The sequence below is a fragment of the Cannabis sativa genome, chromosome X (assembly GCF_029168945.1).
Source record: "Cannabis sativa cultivar Pink pepper isolate KNU-18-1 chromosome X, ASM2916894v1, whole genome shotgun sequence".
In the NCBI taxonomy this organism is placed as follows: Eukaryota; Viridiplantae; Streptophyta; class Magnoliopsida; order Rosales; family Cannabaceae; genus Cannabis; species Cannabis sativa.
In genome coordinates, this window is record NC_083610.1 from 60,380,825 (window position 1) to 60,402,551 (window position 21,727).

Below are 21,727 nucleotides of genomic sequence, written 5' to 3' on the forward strand. Positions count from 1 at the left end.
TCTCTACAAAAGAAGCTGACATTCAAATGATGTTAGCTGCTGAAGTCCATCTTGGCATCTAGAACTGTGATTTTTAGATGGAGCGTTATGTTTTCAACCTTGGAAAGACATGGGAAAAGCTCCAGCTCACTGCCAGGGTTATTGTTAAACCAAGTTGTTCAAGTACCAAGCGAGATGCCCCGGTGAGATACACTCACTACAAGAAAACCAGCTTTTGCCGGCGCATGGTTGCGCCGGCAAAAGTACCCTGACTGCGCCGGCAAAGCTTTGCCGGCGCAGTTGTGCGCCGGTAAAGATTATCTGGGAAGCTTGGTCGGTAAAGGACTTTTTACCGGCGCGCATAGTAACTGCGTCGGTAAAACTTCCTTTTATCGGCGAGGAATAACGCCGGTGAAAAATAAGCGCCGGTGTTAAAAAATGCCCTTATCCGCCTTGAACCTGCTATGATTAGGTTTTACCGACGCAATAATGCACCGGCAAAACAATTGGCGCCAACAGTCAGATTGGTGCCAATAGTTTTGCCGGCGCATTACATGCGCCGGCAAAACTATTGGCGCCAATCTGACTGTTGGCGCCAATTGTTTTTGCCACTTTTTACCGGCGCACTATTGCGCCGGCAAAAGTATTAAATTTTATTTTTAAAAAAATTTAATTAATTATAATATTAATTAATTAAATATAATTAATTAAATTTTTTTAAATAATTATAATATTATATTAACAAAATAAACCAACATAATTTACATTAAAAGATAAACCAACATTAATTACTACTAAAATCAGTATATAAACAAAATGTTAAATGTTCGAACTGGATAATAAAAAAAGTACAGTTCTATAGGCGGGTAATGTCGTCATCGTTGTTTCTCTGAGTCTCGGGAGGCTGCGATGACGATCCAGCACCAGCAGCAGCCGATGATCCAGCACCAGGAGTGGGCAATGGTGGAAGATCCATGGGAGGCAAGTTGAAACCCGGCACAGCTCGAGAAAGATACTCAAACTGATCTTGGAATCGTCTGAGGTAGAGTTGTTGTGTCTCATACTGCTGCCTCGTATGTTGAGTTGTCTGCTCCGCTTCCTCCACTTTTTTCTGTAAAGCCTCGTACTGTTCCATTGTAACAGTCGGTTGGGCTGAAGGATGCGTGGCAGGTGCTCTTTTGGCCCCAACTCCCTTCAGTCTGGGGAGATGGCCAAAGCCTCTAAGATGCCGAGATCGTTCCCCGAGTACTTGCGTCATAACAGGTAAGTCTCGGGGGTACTGTGTAGGATCGACAGCAGGCTCTTCGGGCTCATCTTCAGTGGGCGCTGGTTGAGTTGCCGCTATTTCAACCATTTGCTCCTAAAACAATTAAACAAGTAAGTTAAATGGTTAATTTTAACACAAAATAAATTGAAAGAAATAAATAAAAATTGAATTAAAACGTAAACTTACGTAAGCTTGTTGCGCGAACTCGTTGCGCCAATCGTTGCCTTTATGGTGAAACTTTTGAAAAGTTTCCACCGCAGTTGGCAGTTCTCCTGTGTCGGGGTTAGCCTATTTTCAAGAGAAAATATATTAGTATTGTTATTTTACTAGAAAAAGTTAAATGAATGATAGTTAAATATAAACTTACCCCTTCGACAACATGTGAAACAATGGGCTTGGAGCCCCAGCCTCCTAGAAATTTCATCTTACCCCGACTTTCTTTATTTTTCGCTGCTCTCGCCTGAAATTAATAATTTTTCTAACAATTAATTATTTATTATTGACTATATAAATTAAATATTACCAAAATTTGAAATTTTAAAAAATGTACCTTTTGTTTGTCTGTGCTCCAATAAGCGATGCAGTCACTCCACACCTCTTGAGTTACTCCTTCAGGAGGTGACATGTCGGCCCTCTCCTGTCAAAGCTCCTCAATGTTTTGTATCCACTTCTTCTTGCGATACGCCTCCAAATACGTAAACCCTTTGACATCTCGTACTCACCGTAGTCTACGAATGTAGGGTTATCTCGTGGGAGGATAAACTTGGTCTGCAAAAAGTTACACATTAATACATTAATTACAATTTAATAAGAGTATAGTAATTTAGAAATTAAAAAAATTAGTAAGGCATACCTCAAGTCTATCCCAGAGTGCGTTGATGTCAGCTCTACTGACATCTTCCCATTTGAATTTATTAATGGGGATAGACATCCGAGTCATCCATTTGGCCATATTGTTGAATTTTTTTCCGTTTTTGCCTACGGGGGTGCCAGTCTCTGCGTGCACCTCAATCGGTAACTTGGCAGATTGTGTTTTGGAGAGCTCCTCCTCAACATTCTTGCCCTTGTATTTACCTCTGACGCCTTTCTTCTTCGAACTGCTGCCACCTGGTGTAGACATACTACATATACAACACATATTGTTTATTTAAAATAAACTAACATATTGCAAACATATTAAAGAAGAATGGTTGTAATTTTTATTTTATTTAAAACACTATTTCAATTACAATTCATCATCCTCATCATCAGTTACATATACAGCATTATCATCACTGTCACTCTCTAATTCTAAGGAGTTGTCTTCTTCGGTATTTAGACCCTCGTTGTCATCATCGACAATGAAATCATCTAATTGTTGAGGCTGTGAATTCACACGATGGATGTTTGCAACTTCAGTTGGGTCGACATCATGGCGAACATAGTCAACATCATCCAACTGTGGAAGTTGAACAACGAACTCGGTTTCAGCTGAATTGTTTTCCTGTACAAAGGGTGTCTCCCCATCCGTGTCCGGGAAGTCCCAAACATTGCGCGGTATGTACTCATTTACAATCAGCCAGTCTTTGCCGTTCTTTAAATCAGGAATGTAGTAGATCAATTTCGCTTGAGATGCAAGTATGAACGGTTCATTTTGGTACCACTGTCGGTTGACGCAGATGCTAGTAATAACACCGTCACTATCCATTCTACTCCCGTTAGTGTCAAACCACTTACAAAAAAATAAGAGAACACTGCAATCTTTCAAATAAGTGAACTCCATAATTTTTTCAAGTGTGCTGTAAAAATTTTGTCCATCTTCACCGGGGACCATGACACCGCTATTCTGTGTTTTGCGGTTATCATCCCTTTCCTTGACCAAAAATTTAATACCGTTCACTATGCACCCTGGATAAAAATAAATTGTTGTATTCACTGGGTTAGCGATAGCATACAAACTGCTTCCATTCTTCAGCATCCGCAGGATGCCTAAGCACACCGTCTTCTTTTGGTCTCTGCGAGTAATGCCACCGCATATCCTCCGCAGTGTGTCTTGAGCAATATAATCGTTTCAGCCTAGGTGTGAGTGGGAAGTAACGCATAACTTTGTGAGGAACTTTTTTCCCCTTACCCTTTCTTTTCACCCATCGTGATTCACCACATACAGGGCAAAACTCCTTTTTCTCATTCTCCTTCCAGAAAATAGCACAATTATACTTGCACACATCTATTGAGTCGTAACCCAAACCTAGATTGCGCAATCGCATCTTCGACTCATAATGCGACTTCGGTAATTTTTTCCCCTCTGGAAATAGGTCAATCAATATGGACAACAACATATCGAAAGAGTGGTTGCTCCACCTATTCAAAACCTTGCAGTGCATAAGCTTTACCAGTGCATTAAGGGCTGATTTTTTGCAACCTGGATATAACTCAGCCTCCATCTCCTTAAACAAGTCATCGAACTTGTTGTTGTCGTTGATAGGGGGTTCATTGAAAGAATCAGTAGTGTTAGCAGATTCGTCAAACCCAGGGTCCCCTCTTAACATGTCCGCCAACACATCTGCCATTTCCTCTTCGTCATTTTCAGGAAGTTCAACTGCGGGCTGAGAGAAAGTCTCCCCGTGGAAATACCAGGAGTTGTACGAAGGTTGGAACCCACTGAGAAATAAAGGAACCCTTATAGTTGCAGGTGTGTGGAAATTCACATTCAAACACCGCATGCATGGGCATCGAGCTAATCCGTCAGCGTTCACGTGGTTCGTTGCTACCGCAACGAACTCGTCAACGCCACTTCGAAACTCTGCAGAGCGCCGGTGCGCCTTCATCCAACTTCGGTTGGCAGGCATCTTCCACTACGAAGTATTTAACAAAAACAATTTAAAAACAAACAAAAAAATGTGCAAGTGTCCTAATCCACCTTCTCACTCCATTACTAAAAGGGTAAAGAACCTATCCCATTCAGGTTTGTAATATACATATAGTGCAATCTACGCTCTTAAGATTATTTCATTTTTGTAAAAATTTCGGCAGCACCTCCCCACAGTTCTTATAAGTTAGCAAACTTGTAGTAATTAAGTTTGCCGACTTACAAGAACGTGTCAGAAGACGTTGTACCAAAATATCTACTAATGAAATAATCAAATAAGCAATAGATCATACTATAAGTATAAAACAAGCCCAAACTATCCATGCGGACAAACAGTCCTGGATAATTTGGAGAAGCGTATTTAAGAGTCCTTACTGACTCAGCCTCTCCAAACGGGTCTAAGGTATTTCGTGCATGTGTAAAATTGAAAAAAAAAATTAAATTATCACTATGTGATAATACAAATACAATTGTTCTATCCTATCTTTGGTGTATAACCAAAGAGATGAAGAAAAGATAAAAACAATTTAATTTTATGCTATTTTAATATCTTATGCTCATTTGTACTTACTTTATAGTTACACTTACTTTATGATAACTTGATTAAATTTTAAATATAATTACTTTAAAATTTTATTTTATTTTATTTTTAGATTATAAGTATAAAAATTTTAAAATTTTAAAAATATCACTTGATTAAATTTTAATTTTTATTATAAAAGTTAATTCATAATTTTTTATTTTATTTATTTAAATTACAAATTACAAATTTTTTAATCTTCAAAATATCATTTGCTTACATTTTCAATTTAACAATAAATATTCATTTATAATTTTCTATTTTTTTTAACTTAAAAATTACAACCTTTTTAAAGTTAATAATATCACTTACTTACTTTTTAAAATTAAACAATAAGTAGTAATTTATAATTTTTACATTTATTCATTTAAATTAAAGATTAAAATTTTTTTAAAATAAAAAATAATTGATTACATATTATAGATTATAATATATACTACATATTATAGATTATAATATATACTAATTTATATATTACATTTTTTTTATTTTTATTATTTTTTTTATCATTTATTATTTAAATTAAAATTACTAACATTTTAAAAATTTTAATATATAGTAAATTATATATTACATTATTTTTTACTTTTATTATTTTTTAATCATTTATTATTTACATTAAAATTACTAACTTTTTAAAAACATTTAATACCACTTTATTACATTTTAACTTATATATTACATTTTTTAATATTTTTTTAATTAAATATTTTTCTAATTATTTATTTGAAAATATTTTTTCTAATTATTAAGTTATTCTTAATTTTTTTTAAACAATTAATTAATTTCACATTTTACCTACTAAAATTTTGGCAGCATAACGGCTTAAAAATTGTAAACCCAAAATTTTTAAAACCTATAAACAATACAAACAAATATTGCAAGACAATATATAAACAAAAAAATAATCCACCCATCCAACAGCAGTCAATTTTATCACAGAACCTACTTCACTAACATGCATATACATATAAACTAATATCAAAAACTACTACGTCCTAAGCGAAAGCAAAAAAATATACCTGAATCGAGTGCAAAAATAACAACTTGTGGCAGCTTGCGGTAATCCCGAGCGGTTGAACACGGACCTAATTCCATAAATAGTAAAATCAAATTAAAAATTTAATACCTAAATACATATCAACACATACAACCACAACCACATACACTCACATACACTCACATACACTTATACACACACACATACACACATATATACATATATATTCACATACATATATACACATATATACATATATACACATATACACATATACACATATACACATATATACACATATACATATATACATACATACATATATACATACATACATACACATACACACATATATACCTACATACACATACACATACACACATATACGTATATACACTCACATACACATATATACATACATACATACACATCCATATACATACATATATACCATAATACACATACACATATATAAAAATTTAAATTTTTAAACAATACATTAAAATTAAAAAAATACCTTGCAGCCGGCGTTTGGGGGGTGCGGTGGTGTGGACGGCGGCGGTGCGGTGGTGCAGCCGGCGGTGGTGAGGACGGAGTGGTGGTCGGAGTTTTTTTTTGGGGAAAAATTGATGAAAAAAGAGAGATTGAGTGGGAAAGAGAGATTTTGAGAAAAAATTAAGAGAGATTGAGAGAGTTTGATAGAGATTGAGAGGGAAAGGAGAGAGAGAACGAGAGAGAACTAGAGAGAAGGAGAGAGAGGGGGCGGCTGGAGGAGGCTCTGCAAATGAAATGGGGAAGAAAGGGGGCTTCGTGCCCCCTAATATATATTACTACTTTTACCGGCGCATCCAATTGCGCCGGTAAAAGTTTTTTAATAAATTTACTCTGACCTAGGAGTGAAACGCGCGTTTCACTAACACTTTTGCCGGCGCATAATTGCGCCGGTAAAAGTGTCCCCACCTACCAAATAAAACCCACGCGGGAATTTTCCCTCCAACTTTTTTCAGCCTTTTGCCGGCGCATATATGCGCCGGTAAAAGTAAAAAAGCGCCCCAAAAATGAAATCAAAGGCGGCTAATTCTCTCGCCTAATGGTGTTACGTTTTACCGGCGCATTTAACTTGACTACGCCGGCATTGCTATGTTTTACCGGCGCACAAATGCGCTGGCAAAAGTAAACCCAAAATAAATTTGGAATTCCACAATTTTGGTACTCTCGACAATTTTTACCGGCGCATGTCACGAAATGCGCCGGCAAAAACACCTTTTCTTGTAGTGACTTTGCAGCGTGTCTTAATCCACGTCAGCGTTGACCCATTAAAAGCGGTTTAAATCACAGTTGTGTGATTTTTAAATAATAAACCGTATTTATTTACGTGGAGCGTAATTAAGGCCCACAATTTCGGAGAAATATTATTGTGGGATTCGTATCTCAATGTAGTTAACTGCCAACCTATGTTATTATAAATAGGGGCAGAGTGTACAGAAGGAACGGAAAATCCTTGAGAGAAAAAAGAATACACTGTTGGTGAAGAACCCATTTCTGTATCAAAAAAGTCCTAATAAGATTGACTCGTGGACTATGCAGAATTAACTGTAAAACCACGTAAAAAACTTGGTGTTATTTTTGCTTTATTATTCTTTCTTAGATTTCTTATAATTTTTGTGCTGATCCTATCAAGCAAATAGGCTTATTATCGTTAACGAAAATTTGCGTTAACAATTTTAGATCAACTTAAATTAGAATATTTTCTTTGATATTAAACTATTAAGTTGATTTTATTCAAGATATTTAATTATTTGTTTCTAATTCTAATACATTTAATTAAATAGAAAATTAATATTTTTTATTCAAGACTCTTAATATTAGATATTTTTTAAGAAATTTAATTAGATAGAAAATTATATTTATGTTAGAAATTTTATTTCAGAGCAACTTAAATTAGAATAATTTTAAAAATATATTTTATTTTATTTTATTAATTATTTTCTTTATAAATTTTGAAATGCATTTAATTAAATGTAGATATTTTGAAATTTTGAAAAATAAATTAAAGTTAAAAATTAATTATTTTCATTAATGATTAATTAGAATAAATAGACTAAAATATATTATATTTTAATTAGAAAATAAATGATTAGTTAATAAAATATCTAGATGGTTATTTTCTGAGTAGACTTTAGGTATTTTTTAGATATATTTAATTAAACATAAAATTAATATTTAAGTTGATTCTATTCAAGATACTTAAATATTGGATATTTTCTTAAGAAATTTAAGTAAATAGGAAAATTAAATTTGTGTTGAAAATTGATTTTTTGATTAATTTTAGATCAACATAAATTAGAATAATTTTTCAAGATTTATTTTATTTTATATAAATTTCAAAAATATATTTATTTTAAATACATTGAATTTCAAATTTAGTTACATATATTTATTAGAAATTAATTTTGGACCAACTTAAATTAAGTAATTTTCATAATATTTATTAAAAATTAATACTATAATGGAAAATAATTTTAATTGTTTTTAGATCTATCTAAGTATAATTTTATAAATGTTAGTTAAAATTTATATTTAAAATTATCTAAATTAGTAATTTTAATTAAATAAATATATATTAAAATAAATATTAGATGAAAATACAGTACTTTTAAAACAATGAACTTTAGTATAATAATATTCGATCTCTATTGTTGGTTCTCATAGTTCTTGTTTTAATAAGATTCATCCCTAATAGATGTTCATTCATTATTGTAAGTCTTTTATTCTTAGTAATGATCACTCCAATAGTGGTTGCTAAGAGTAGGGCTTACAAAGTATAAAACAATAGTGAAAGCTCATAAGATAGAATGGCCTTGAATCTCGCCTAAACGGGACAACGCCAAAATTCTCATCTTGATCAAATAAAAGGTTGCTAAAATGGTATCCATTTTGGATGAGCAAACAACTCTATTAATAGTGATATATTTGACTCTCGTCTAAAAGGGACACTTATATCATTAAGTTGCAAACCTTAAAAATTATTTAGGATATGTTTGTTTTTATAGTTTCACATGTCATTCCTACTTGCTAAATGTTTAATAATTTCTGAATGTGTATGATTTTGTATTGAACCTTATTTGATTTCTATTTATTGATATTTGTAGTTTCTAATATGACTATAAACAACCCAATTGTGCCACTATTGATCGATAACAAGCTCACTGGTGCTAACTTTGTCAAATAGAAAGAGAACAATAATATTGCTCTCATAGGTGAAAACTCCCTGTTTGTGTTAACTGAAGAAGCTCCTGAGCAACTAGGTGAGAATGCAACCAAGGCAATCAAGGAAAAGTTTGAGCATTGACAGAATGCTAACAATAAAGCTCGATACTTTATGTTGTCTAGCATGATTGATACCTTGAAGATAAGGTTTACAAACACTCTCACGACTACAAAGATCATGAATCAGTTAACTGAACTGTTTGGGATGGCGTCAGATCAAGCTTATTTTATGGTGACCAAGAACTTTACAAATGCACGAATGAAACCTCATCAGAACATGCGTGATCACCTTATCCAAATGGCTAGTTATTTCCAGGAAGCTGAGAATCATGGAGCTATTATAGATTAAGAAACTAAAGTGAGTTTGATCTTAAATAGTTTAACTCCAGCTTTTCTACCATTTACTACAAATTATATCATGAACAAGTTGACTTTTGACTTTCATGAGTTGATCAATAACCTTCAGACATTTGAAAATCTGATTGGAGGACCGCAAAAAGGAGAAAACAAAGATCCAAGTTCTAGTAATGCTATGGTTGGTATGGCAAAGCCTGAGACAAACATTGCCTTTACTTTGAAACCCGCAAAGAAAAAGAAGAAGAATAGTCAGAAGCTTCTTAAAGCTATTAACACAGCTAATAAGGGTAAGAAGGCTGCTAATCAAAAAGAAAAGAATAAAGGAAAGTGCTTCTATTGCAGGAAAAAGGGTCACTGGAAACCCCAGTGGCCTAAGGTTTTGGCAAAGAAACAAGGTATTTCTGACTTTCTTATGAACTCATGTGTTTTAGAGAATTATTAACCCCTTATGTTATTAATTCTAGTTATGCTAACCATGTTTATGTTCTTCTTATTTCAGCTCTAGCTGCTTAAACTTGGATTGTTATCCTAGAGAGTTGAGTCGAAAGTTGGACAGAAGGGTGGAGATTGTCCAAGTTGAAGATAAAGCTCATTTTTCTTCTTTAATTTTTGAATTAATTGTTTTAGTTATCAAACAATTTAGTTTCAATTATTAGTTTTGGAATTTTATTCCCTATTTCATATTATTGCAGACAATTCATTGTGACATTTTTGAGAGTATTAATAAATTTTTCTCTTTAAAAGGTTTTCATTCTGAATTGCTATTATGAAATTCAGCTTCATATTTTGTAACTTGTATGCCAATACCAAATTATATTTGTATGTTTATCATGTTTTATGTGTTTTGTATTTTATTATTGATACAAAATCTTGTTGGGCTTTGTGCCCTAAATTAAACTCTATTTTAATGTAATCTTTTCTATTCAATTATCAATAAAGAAACAGACTTAATTTCATTAATTGTTTAATGTGTTATTTGGTTCATGTGATCATTTATTTACTTATTTGATTTATAAATTCATCCAAATCCTTATCACACTGATATTCTTGTTTATTGTGTTGTTAACACAATGGAAAGTAATCAAGATTGTGTGATTAAATGTATTCCTATGATTTATTAGTACATAGGGTTTAACCGATATGATAATCTACAATGTAGTTTACTTGTACCTTGGATAAGTGGTATGTCCTTTCCAGGACAATTATTAAAGTAAGCTTGGGTTGGATGTATGGAGTATGCATCAGAAGGGACCGATATTGAACTTGAATTAGATATGATGAACTTACTGTAATATCTATTTAATTCAATATCACCTAGTTGATCCTAGATCAAATGATCTCAATCCTGAGATGGTTAGGTTCTAGTTCTTGTGTTCTTCAATCTATTAGTTAAAGTCGACCAAATGGTTCTTCCCGTGACGTATAGGTTAAGAACATGTAGTTCAATTGAGTGGGAGCGCTAATCATAGATACGGAATCTATAGCTTCTATCCGAACATAAAAGTGAAACGATGATTTCCTTCGAGTTTGGCTAAATAGAGATAAATGATAGAGCACTCATTTTAGTGATTATATTAGTTCACTGAAATATCATTTATAGGTTGTTATGGGTTTTAAGGATAAAACACATTGAAGGGTGTAACGGTAAATTAATCCCTATGCAATGTAAATCATGTATAGAGAATCATTGATTATTCGGATAATAACAATGAATGACTAATAGCGTATCTATATCGTGGAACATATAGAGCATTTTATATAATTGAGAGTGCAATTCCGAATTCTATAGTGGTGCAAGGAGGAATTAATAAGTTAGAGGATTTACTTGGTAAATTCTAGATCTGCTTATAGGAAGCTCGATTATATAGGCCCATGATCCCCATCCTAGTTGAGACAAACTGCTTGTAAGACTCAGTTAATTGATTTTAGCTAATCAATTTTAATTCTAAACTTAGACTATGTCTAGTTTGTGAATTTTCACTAAGATATGACTTGATTGTGAAGAAATAGGATTTTAAGGTTAATTTATTAATTAAGAGACTTTCTGGAGTCTAATTAATAAATATTATAAATGACAATTTTATTTGATAATTATTTTAATTATTAAATAAATAGTTTTCGCAATTGTTTGGAGAAGCACTAAGAAAACTGCAATATCAGACTCTACCATGGAGGCCGAGTACATAGCTGCCGCTGAGGCTGCTAAGGAACTTGTTTGGCTAAGAAAGTTCTTCTCAGGACTTGGTGTTGTTCCTGGAATGGAAGAACCACTAGTTGTACTTTCTGACAACACTGGTGCTATAGCCAATAGTAAAGAGCCTCGAAGCCACAAGAGAAGCAAACACATAGAGAGGAAATACCACATCATCAGAGAATATGTGGCAAGAGGGGACGTATTGGTGGAGAAAGTGGACACTGAAGACAACTTTGTTGATCCATTCAGTAAAGTTTTGACTGTAACTACATTTGAAAAGCACAGATTGAATTTAGGATTAATTGAAATGTACTGATTGTTTTATGTTAGTGCAAGTGGGAGTTTGTTGGGCTTTGTGCCCTAAATAAAACTGTATTTCAATGTAATCTTTTCTATTCAATTATCAATAAAGAAATAGATTTAATTTCATTACTTGTTTAATGTGTTATTCAATTAGCAATTATGAACTATGTATTGTGGGATCTTATGTTTTAACCGAGTAGTAATAGTTGGACATACCGAGTTAATATGATATCTACCAGTGTAGACAATTTATACGATCAATGAGGATCAATAGAATATTAGAAATATGCTGTGATCATAATTGATAAAGGTTAGATTATCTTAGAATAATCTTTTCCACTGACGAAGTATTTGTCTAAAAGTGATGATTATATGTACTATTGGTTAGGTACTTTAATAAGTGTGGTATGAGAAAGACGTTGGACACCTATTTACTGGAGTAACACATGTGATAAAAGGACATGATGAATCGAAAAGTTCTAAGGAACTTATAAAATCATAGAGTGAGTTCGAGATATATACTCGCTTCATTGAGTACATAGAAAAGCTATGCTGAATTAAAGCATAGGGATATTAAATTTCAAGTGGGAGGATCAGTATCTCTTTGAGTATCACCTATGAAAGGGGTGCATAAATTTAGAAAAAAAAATAGAAGATTAAGCCCTAGATACATCGATTCATTTTAGATATTGGAGTGGATAGGCCAGGTGGCCTAATGATTAACTTTACCACCCGCATTGTCTTGGGTGCATAATGTCTTCCACAACTCTATGTTAAGGAAGTATGTGTCTGATCCGACACGTATTTTGAGTTACGATGATATTGAACTTCAGACAACTTATTTTATGAGGAAGCAACTTGGGAATAAGAGTTGTAGATGCAGGAGCTGTATCCCTAAATCATCTAGGTAAATTTCGAGGACGAAATTCTTATAAGGAGGGGATGGTTGTAATATCCTGATAAGCCTAATGGTAAATAATTATAGTTATATTTATATTATGGGTTAATCAGGTAATAAGTGGGATTATGATCCTACTAATTGTTGGAAATTCATTTTACCAGGATCTTAGATCTACTCACAAGTATGTTGTTTAAACACCCTAAATATGAACTTTCTAAAACGATAAATTAAACACATATAAAGTTAAGAAAACCTTACATTGATGCAGCGGAATTAATGTCTCCTTCCACTCAGATCTCTAACCCTTGTATCCTTTCTGTAGCAGAGTATAATCAAGATCTGAGCCCGAATGTCCTTCTTCTTCAAGTTTGATCCTTCACAGTCTTCCAATCTATGATTGAGTTACTACTTGCTGTGTGTGGGCACTTACTCTCTCACTAGGGTTCGAAATTGATGAAGGAGAAAAGAGAATAGGGATTTCGGCCAGGTATAGAAAGTGGGGAAGGCTCAGTTTTTCTGAAGAGAGAAATTTCTGTCAGAAAGGCTTGTGAAAACTTATGATTTGACTGAGCCATCACTTTCTATTTATAGGCAACTACTAGGTTTAGGTTAAGAATTATTTGGCATTAAAATAATGAAAATATTAATTTGAAAAACCCTTAATAAGTGGCCGGCCATGGTGTTATAGTGGGCCCCACTTGATTTTGCAGTTTTATCAAATTTTATCTCTATTTTCTCAAAAACGCTAATTTTCCAATTCTAACCTTTTAAATGCCAAAACTAATTATTTAATAACTAAAATACATTATTAAATAATATTGTCATTTAATTTAATTATTAATTAGACATATAAAGTCCATTAATAAATAAATAAACCTAGAAACTCTTTTCTTTACAATTTCACCCCTGCTTAGTGAAAATTCATAAAATTAGACATAGTCTAACTTTAGAATTATAATTGATCAATCACGAATCAATTAATGAGTCTTACAAGTAGAATGTTCTCAACTAGAATGGGGACCATGGATCTATATGCTGAGCTTCCAATAAGTGAACCAAATTTACCAAGTAAATTCCTACATATTAATTCTTCGTTGAATCCACTCTTAGAACTTAGAATTGCACTCTCAGACTTATATAGAGCATATTGTATGTTCCACGATATCAATATGCTATCTCATTTAACCATTGTTATAATCTTATTGTGATTTAAAGATCCTCTATATAGATGATCTACATCGAGATGGGATTTCTTTACCGTTCTCACCCCTCAATGTATTTTGCCCCTTAAAACACTTAGCTACCTGTAAATGGTGTTTAGTGATCTAATAATTAGTCAGTTAAACAAGAGCTCATCCACTTACCTCTATTTGCTAAGCTCGAAGGGAATCATCACTTGACTTCTATACACCAGTAGAAGCTATAGATTCCATATTTATGTTCAGCACTCCCACTCAATCATACTATCATGTTCCCAAAATATACGTATCACCCTGACCTAAAAGTAGGCTTAACTAATAAATCTAAGAACATGAATAGCACTCCTGAGTTGAGCCTAAGCATATCAGGATTTAGATTCTTTTAATCTTAAGATCAACTACTGATATTGACTTGGAAAGATATGTATAACGGTAAGTTTGTAATATCTTAACTTAGTTGCAATATCGGTCCAGTCCAATATATACTCCATACATTCGAAACTAGCATACTTTACTAATGTCCTGGAAAGAACATAACACTTACTCCAAGTGTAAGTACACATCATCGCTGATTATCACATTAGTATAAATCCAATAACACTGATGAAACAGGGACCAATTCTTTTGATTCATATGATCACAATCACATTCCACTGTGTTGACGATACTGTAATTGTGAATAAACATATGATCTGGATTTAACTGATTCTGTGTGTAAATGTAATAAACATATTTAAACCATTAGCATGTAAAATTCATGCAAACATCAATCACTTCAAATTTCTTATATTGATAACTAATCAGATTGTAAAGAGTTTAATTTAGGGCATAAAACCCAACAAACTCCCACTTGCACTAATATAAAACAAACTGCGCAAATAGGTCAATCTGATGTCTTGATCTTCAGATCAAGTGTAGTATATTTGAATCCACCCATACTTCTGGAAACTAGTTCATAAAAACTCTTATGAAACATCCTTTACTATATGCTTTACTTATCAAGGGATACTGAAATCTTTACTATTTTAAAAGTACATCTGAATTAACAGAAGACATATCTCTCATATTTTAAAATATGGAATTGAGATAATACAGTGTAGACTTTTCTTCAGTGATATAACTTTCTGGTATTTTCGAATAGACAAAGTTATAATTCTTCTCTGGTAGAGCTTGAATTATTATACAATAATTCCTCCACCCCCAAAGTAAGCACCATCTCAAGAATTTCGAAATTAGATGGTGAGATACAAAGACAACTGATACACAGTTCCATAATATCTAACATATAGATCACTTTCATAAATCCTTCTTGAATATCTTCTAATGTTCCCTATTTGATTACATCTCAGATAGCTCCCACTCAATAGCAGATGTCTGGTTAAATAATACTTTTAACCTCTGATTGTTTAGAGAGTTACCTAGTTGTGACTTTTGTATTAGTCTAAAACTTTAAGTTAAGACTAAGTCATCAACATAGCAGACTAGTATTTGAAGTGAAAAATACATGCCAGAGATAAAGTAATCAAAATTAAGATACCATCAAATTTTATGAGGATTTAGAATTCTAGGTTCAAGTCATTCGAATGGACTGAACTAGAGTTCTTTATCTTATTCTCATAATTCTGATAAGCTATTCCTATCCATGTGAATGGTTAGATTCGCTTTTCAGTAATGTTCTTAAGTACCTATCACAATTATCAACCTAATGAAGATGGGTATAGAACTTTAAAATTCTCCCACTCAATTAAGGTAGTGTGAAACTTTAACAAAGAACTTTCAAAGGTATCAAACTTTTACTTACAACAGTAAAACGAAATAGAACATACAATCAAGCTCAAGAATTTATATTGACAATAGCTGACTCATTATATTACTTCCATGTTTAAAGAAGATATGTGTTACATAGGGAATTGTGGAATGGACTCCACCCCTAAGAATATACATATAGGGTACTTGTGGATAACCTCCACCCCTAAGTATATAGAGATTATGATCCACCCCTAAAGGTTGTAAAGATCATTATTCTCTTAGTGTGATAGAGTTTATGTGGAGTTGAATACTATCCAGAGTTCATTAGATATAAAAGATCGTTGAACTGCATAGTTTTCTTAACTTTTTTTCCACCCCTATCAGATCAAAAGATCTTTTTATTAAACAAATTCTTAATAATTGTATTAGAATTAACAATTATTAATAAACATAGAATTAATTTCTAGTGTTTATTTAATATAACTCTATGAAGAGTTGTAAATATTATAGAATTTGTATCAATAATAAAAACACTTACACATACAAACATACAAATATAATGTGGTAATAATTGATGAAGATAAATTAAATGAAGCTCAATCTCATAAATTGCAATGGTGAATTTCGAAAATAAAACTTTATTAATAATAAAATAAAAAATGTATTGCAACAATATGAGAAAAATAGGGATAAATATCCCTAACTAAAATTTGAAATCCAAATTGTCTTGAAACTAAAACAATTAATTCAAAAATAAATTGAAGAGCTTCATCTTCATCTGGACGATTTCACCCTTTGGTCCAGCTTTCTGATCCAACTCAATTGAGTTCAAGTAGCTTGGCCTATAAGAAGAAGAAAACAAATAAACAAAGTTTAGTCCAGAATCATAAATCCAATTGGATAATAATTCACTAAGACTCTTAAAGTTTATAAATGGAAATACCTTGTTTCTTTGCAAGAAGTTTAGGACATTGGGGTTTCCAATGACCTTTTTCATTGCAGTAGAAACACTTTCCTTTAAGTGTAGCATCACCAGAAGGTGCAGCCTTTTTATTCTTCATGGCTTTTGTTCGCTTCTTGGTGTTGTTCCACTTCTTCTTCGATTTGGGCTTCGAAGCAGAGGCAACATTTGCTTCAGGTTTCATCGTTCCATTACCATTTCCAGGATTACGAGGTTTGCTCCCTTTCTTCTTGGGTCCTCCAATCAAATTTTCATAAGTTTGAAGGTCATTGACTAATTCATGAAAGTCAATTTCCTTCTTATTCATGACATAATTTGAAGTGTATGGTAGAAATGCTGGAGTCAGGCTATTCGAGATAAGACTTACTTGAGTAGCACTGTCCATTTCAGCACCATGATCCTAGGCTTCTTGGAAATAACTTGACATGAGGAGAACATGGTCACGCACGTTTTGATGAGGTTCCATCCGTGCATTAATGTACTTCTTAGTCGCGTCAAAGCGTGACTGAAGTGATGCCTTACCGAATAGTTCATTTAACTTCGTCATAACTTCAGCAGCCTTCTCGGTTTTAGAAAACCGAGTTTTTAGGGTGTCAACCATGCTAGAAAGCATAAAGTATAGAGCTTTGTCATTTGCTTTCTGCCAACGCTCATACTTTTCTTTCACAGCTTTGGAAGCATTGTCCCCAGGCACTTCAGGTGACGGCTCAGTTAAAACAAACAAGGCACTTTCTCCTATGAGAGCAATATTAATGTTCTCATTCCACTTATTAAAGTTAGATCCATTCAGCTTGTGTTCAGTCAACAGTGATAACATGGGATTCATTTTGATAATAAAGGATACTACAAAATAATAGAAATCAACAAATAGAAATTAATAATGGTTTAACACAAAATCAATTCAGAAATTATAAGCACATAGCAAGTAGGAATGATATGAGAAAATACTTAAAAAATTCAATCCTAAATAATTTCCAAGGTTTTTCAACAAACTGATATCAGTGTCCCGTTTAGGCGAGAGTCAAAGCTACCATCCATTGAATAGAGTTGTCAGCTCATCTAAAATGTTAAACATTCTAGCAACCTTTTATTCGATCAAGATTGGAATCCAGCGTTGTCCCGTTTAGGCGAGAGTCAAGGCTATTCTATCTTATGAGCTTCTACCATTGTTTCGCAATTTGCAAGTCAAATATGGTCGCCACCATTAGGGTGATCTATACCATATAAAACACTTACAAACCACTTATCATGCGAGATTAAACGGTGCGAAATTGTTAATGAACGTTCCTCCATTAGGGAGGATTACTCACTAAAACAAACGCGATGTAAAACCCACAATGGAGATCGAATATCTTAATAATAATAAAGCTCATTCTTTAAAATGTATTTTCTTTATTATTCTAATAAATAAATTCTCATTAAATTCGAAATTTAGAATTGAAATTCAAAAATAAGAATTTAATATAATATTTATAAAATTATACTTAGATGGTGATTGAAATAAAATTAATTATTTCCATCTTAGTAATAATCTTAAATATAAATATTAAGGAAATTAATTTAAGTTGAATTAAATTAAATAATTAGCAACTTAAAAATTTCCTTTGAGAATATATTTATTGAGTTCGAAAATTTAAAGTATATATAAAAAAATACAATTTTCGAAAATAATAAAAATAGAAAAGAAATACTTCAAGCAAAAATATCACCTATCTAGATTTTCTTTTGATTAATCAATTCAATTTCTAATAATATATATATTTTAAATTTCTTTTATTTTAAATTAATCAATATTTGAAAAAATCATTGATTTAAGTTGGCCCAAGAATGAATTAAAATAAATAATTAATTTACAACTCAATCTATTTTTCAAAATAAAAAAAAATTCGAAAATATTGCATAAATAAAATGCCATTTTTTTCGAAATTGATTAATAAAATAAAGGAAAAATATATATTGAAAATTATTTAAATTTAAGTTGAAAAATTAAACTTCAACCTAAAAATAATTTTCTATTTAATTAAGTGTCATGAAAAATCAATAAATATTAAGTATCATGATGAAAATCAACTTAGATATTTAGAATTTTCAAGTTAATTAAATGTATTAAATTCAAGAAATAATAATTAAGTGTAGGGAAGGCTTAATTATTAATTTCTAGTTTAATACTAGGAAAAATATACTTAATAAAATTGTACCAAAATTAATTATTTAAATAATTAATTTCACAAAGTATATTATTTTCCTATTTAAATATTAGAAATAATAAGTAGTCTAGAAATTACTATCTAGAAAATATCTTATTTGACTAAGTATCTTTTCAAAAATTTGAAAAATATCTAATTTAAGTTATATAGAAAAAAATATAAAACTTAAATAATTTCAAATTTAGATTTAATTAAATATCAAAAATAAGTTATAACCACTTAATTTGAAGATATCTTTTTAAGTTAATATTCGAAAAGATATTAACCTAAAAAATATTTAAAATATTCCATTTTAAGTTAGTATTCGAAAAGATATTAACTTAAAAAATATCTCAAGAATCTTTAATAACTAATGCCTAGGATTCCTCAACTTGATTTAAAATTTAAATAAAATATTCAAATTTAAGTTAGGTATGAAAAATCAGTTGATACAACTAATTTATAACTTAAATAGGAATATTTAATTAAATAAGCTCCAGAAAGAATCTAGTTAGTTAAAATTCTATATTTAATTAAATACAAGAAAAATATAATAGTTTTGTCTAGAAATAATATCTAAACTAAAAGTGTTTTTCTTAAAATTAACTTTAAAATATTAAAATGAAAATAAATTTTCATATATTTTAAAAGTTAATTATGTTGCTAATTCAATTTTATTAGGTCAAACTAATATAATTAACCTAGTACAGTTATTTAAATCAGGCAAATGGGCCTTCACAATTGGGGTAGTTCATGTGAGGGGGTGCTGGGTTCAGTATGTCGTACCCACTTCTATGGCTCCCAACTCTCACACAAGGCCCAAAAGAGAGGAATTTAACCTTAAAATAAATAACTGTTATTAATTGAATAGGTCCAAGAACTAAATGGACCTAAATAAAATCTATCATGGTGTGACATTTTATTTAGCAACAACCTATATGCATCTATATTAAAACAAAATAAACATATAGGCCCACACAGGCACACTTTGGATGGGTCCTATCATGTTGCTAGGTCATACACAGATGAAAGAAGATTGTAAAATTTACCTGTTACAAATTACTAACTTGACCATGGCAAAAAGTAACCATGGCTATTTGCAATCAAGTAATAATAGGTTTTGAAAACTTACACACAAGCTAAAACCACATACTCCTGCAACAAGGTTAGCTGGATAGTTGGAAGTAGGATTTATTTAATTTTAAATAAATAATTTCGAAAAATAAATAAATAAATAAAATATTTTAATTTTCGAAAAAATAAAATTTTTTAAAAAATATATATTTAATTTCGAAAATAAAAAAAAAATAAATTTAAATTTCGAAATTATTTTAAAAAATAAATATTTAAAATTAAACCTACTATTTTGAAAAATTAGGTTTCAACCAACCTAAATATCATTTCAAAAATTTGCTAACTACTTTTAAAAATTAAATGTTATTTTAAAATAAAAATTAAATAAAAATTAGAAAAGATAAATGAAATATCTTTTTCAGATTTTAAATTTAATTTAAATAAATAAAATAACAAAATTTAAAAGTTAGCAAAATATCTTACATCTATTTAAAATTACATGATTATAGTTATCTTATTTTAAATTTAAATAAGGTCAAATTATTTAAAAAAGATTTAATTTAAAAATAGTTAAAATCTGACCTTAAATTTAAAAATAAGATAAGATATAATCAAATTTAAAAATAAGATAGATAATTAAGCAATAAGATAGATATTTAGTATTTTAAAATTCAAATTACACTAATATTTTAAATTAAATTTAAAAAATATTAAATTAATTCATAATGATAATTAGAATTGAATTAGGAATAGTAAATATATAAATACAAAACTACACAAAAAATCGGAAGTTAATTCCATGAAAAAGCATGAAAAACGAAGAAAAACGAAAAAATTGTGAGTTGTACGGACAGTTTTCGCGATCGCAGGAAAATTTCAGCACAACTCCGATTTTTTTCGAATCTTCAAACAATCATAACTAATTCAAATTAAATCGAAATTGAGTTCTGTAAAAAGGTAACTTGTTTAATTTTTTCCATACTATCCAATAAAAATAATTCCAGAAACAGAATCGCAATTATGTTTCACAAAAATTCACAAACATCAATCAATCATCAAAAAACACTCAATACAACATGATACCATCCAAAAACAAACAAACAATCATTTTAAAGTCCAAATTTCTTGTAAGTAAATCAATTACCATGGCTCTGATACCAGTTGTTGGAAATTTATTTTACCAGGATCTTAGATCTACTCACAAGTATGTTGTTTAAACACCCTAAATATGAACTTTCTAAAACGATAAATTAAACACATATAAAGTTAAGAAAACCTTACATTGATGCAGCGGAATTAATGTCTCCTTCCACTCAGATCTCTAACCCTTGTATCCTTTCTGTACAAGAGTATAATCAAGATCTGAGCCCGAATGTCCTTCTTCTTCAAGTTTGATCCTTCACAGTCTTCCAATCTATGATTGAGTTACTGCTTGCTGTGTGTGGGCACTTACTCTCTCACTAGGGTTCGAAATTGATGAAGGAGAAAAGAGAATAGGGATTTCGGCCACGTATAGAAAGTGGGGAAGGCTCAGTTTTTCTGAAGAGAGAAATTTCTGTCAGAAAGGCTTGTGAAAACTTATGATTTGACTGAGCCATCACTTTCTATTTATAGGCAACTACTAGGTTTAGGTTAAGAATTATTTGGTATTAAAATAATAAAAATATTAATTTGAAAAACCCTTAATAAGTGGCCGGCCATGGTGTTATAGTGGGCCCCACTTGATTTTGCAGTTTTATCAAATTTTATCTCTATTTTCTCAAAAACGCCAATTTTCCAATTCTAACCTTTTAAATGCCAAAACTAATTATTTAATAACTAAAATACATTATTAAATAATATTGTCATTTAATTTAATT

At 31.1% G+C, this 21,727-nt stretch overlaps 1 protein-coding gene across 1 annotated transcript; it reads right to left on the bottom strand.

Annotated features, from left to right (window-relative positions):
* Positions 1-555: 555 nt before the first annotated feature.
* Positions 556-1,860, bottom strand: LOC133031822 (uncharacterized). Its single transcript, XM_061105527.1, has 3 exons — positions 1,614-1,860; positions 1,433-1,534; positions 556-1,339 (listed from the first exon to the last, which is right to left on the bottom strand). Exons 1-3 carry the CDS (start codon positions 1,668-1,670, stop codon positions 836-838), a joined length of 663 nt encoding a protein of 220 aa, XP_060961510.1. The 5' UTR covers positions 1,671-1,860; the 3' UTR covers positions 556-835.
* Positions 1,861-21,727: the final 19,867 nt, after the last annotated feature.

What these genes read in the sequence shown, in the direction of transcription:
- LOC133031822 (XM_061105527.1), bottom strand. Translation starts at nt 1,670, where the DNA reads ATGAAATTTCTAGGAGGCTGGGGCTCCAAGCCCATTGTTTCACATGTT. An exon ending in TTTCACATGTTGTCGAAGGG is followed by an intron (nt 1,535 to 1,613) that starts GTAAGTTTATAT and finishes TCTTGAAAATAG; the next exon opens with GCTAACCCCGACACAGGAGA. An exon ending in AGTTCGCGCAACAAGCTTAC is followed by an intron (nt 1,340 to 1,432) that starts GTAAGTTTACGT and finishes TAATTGTTTTAG; the next exon opens with GAGCAAATGGTTGAAATAGC.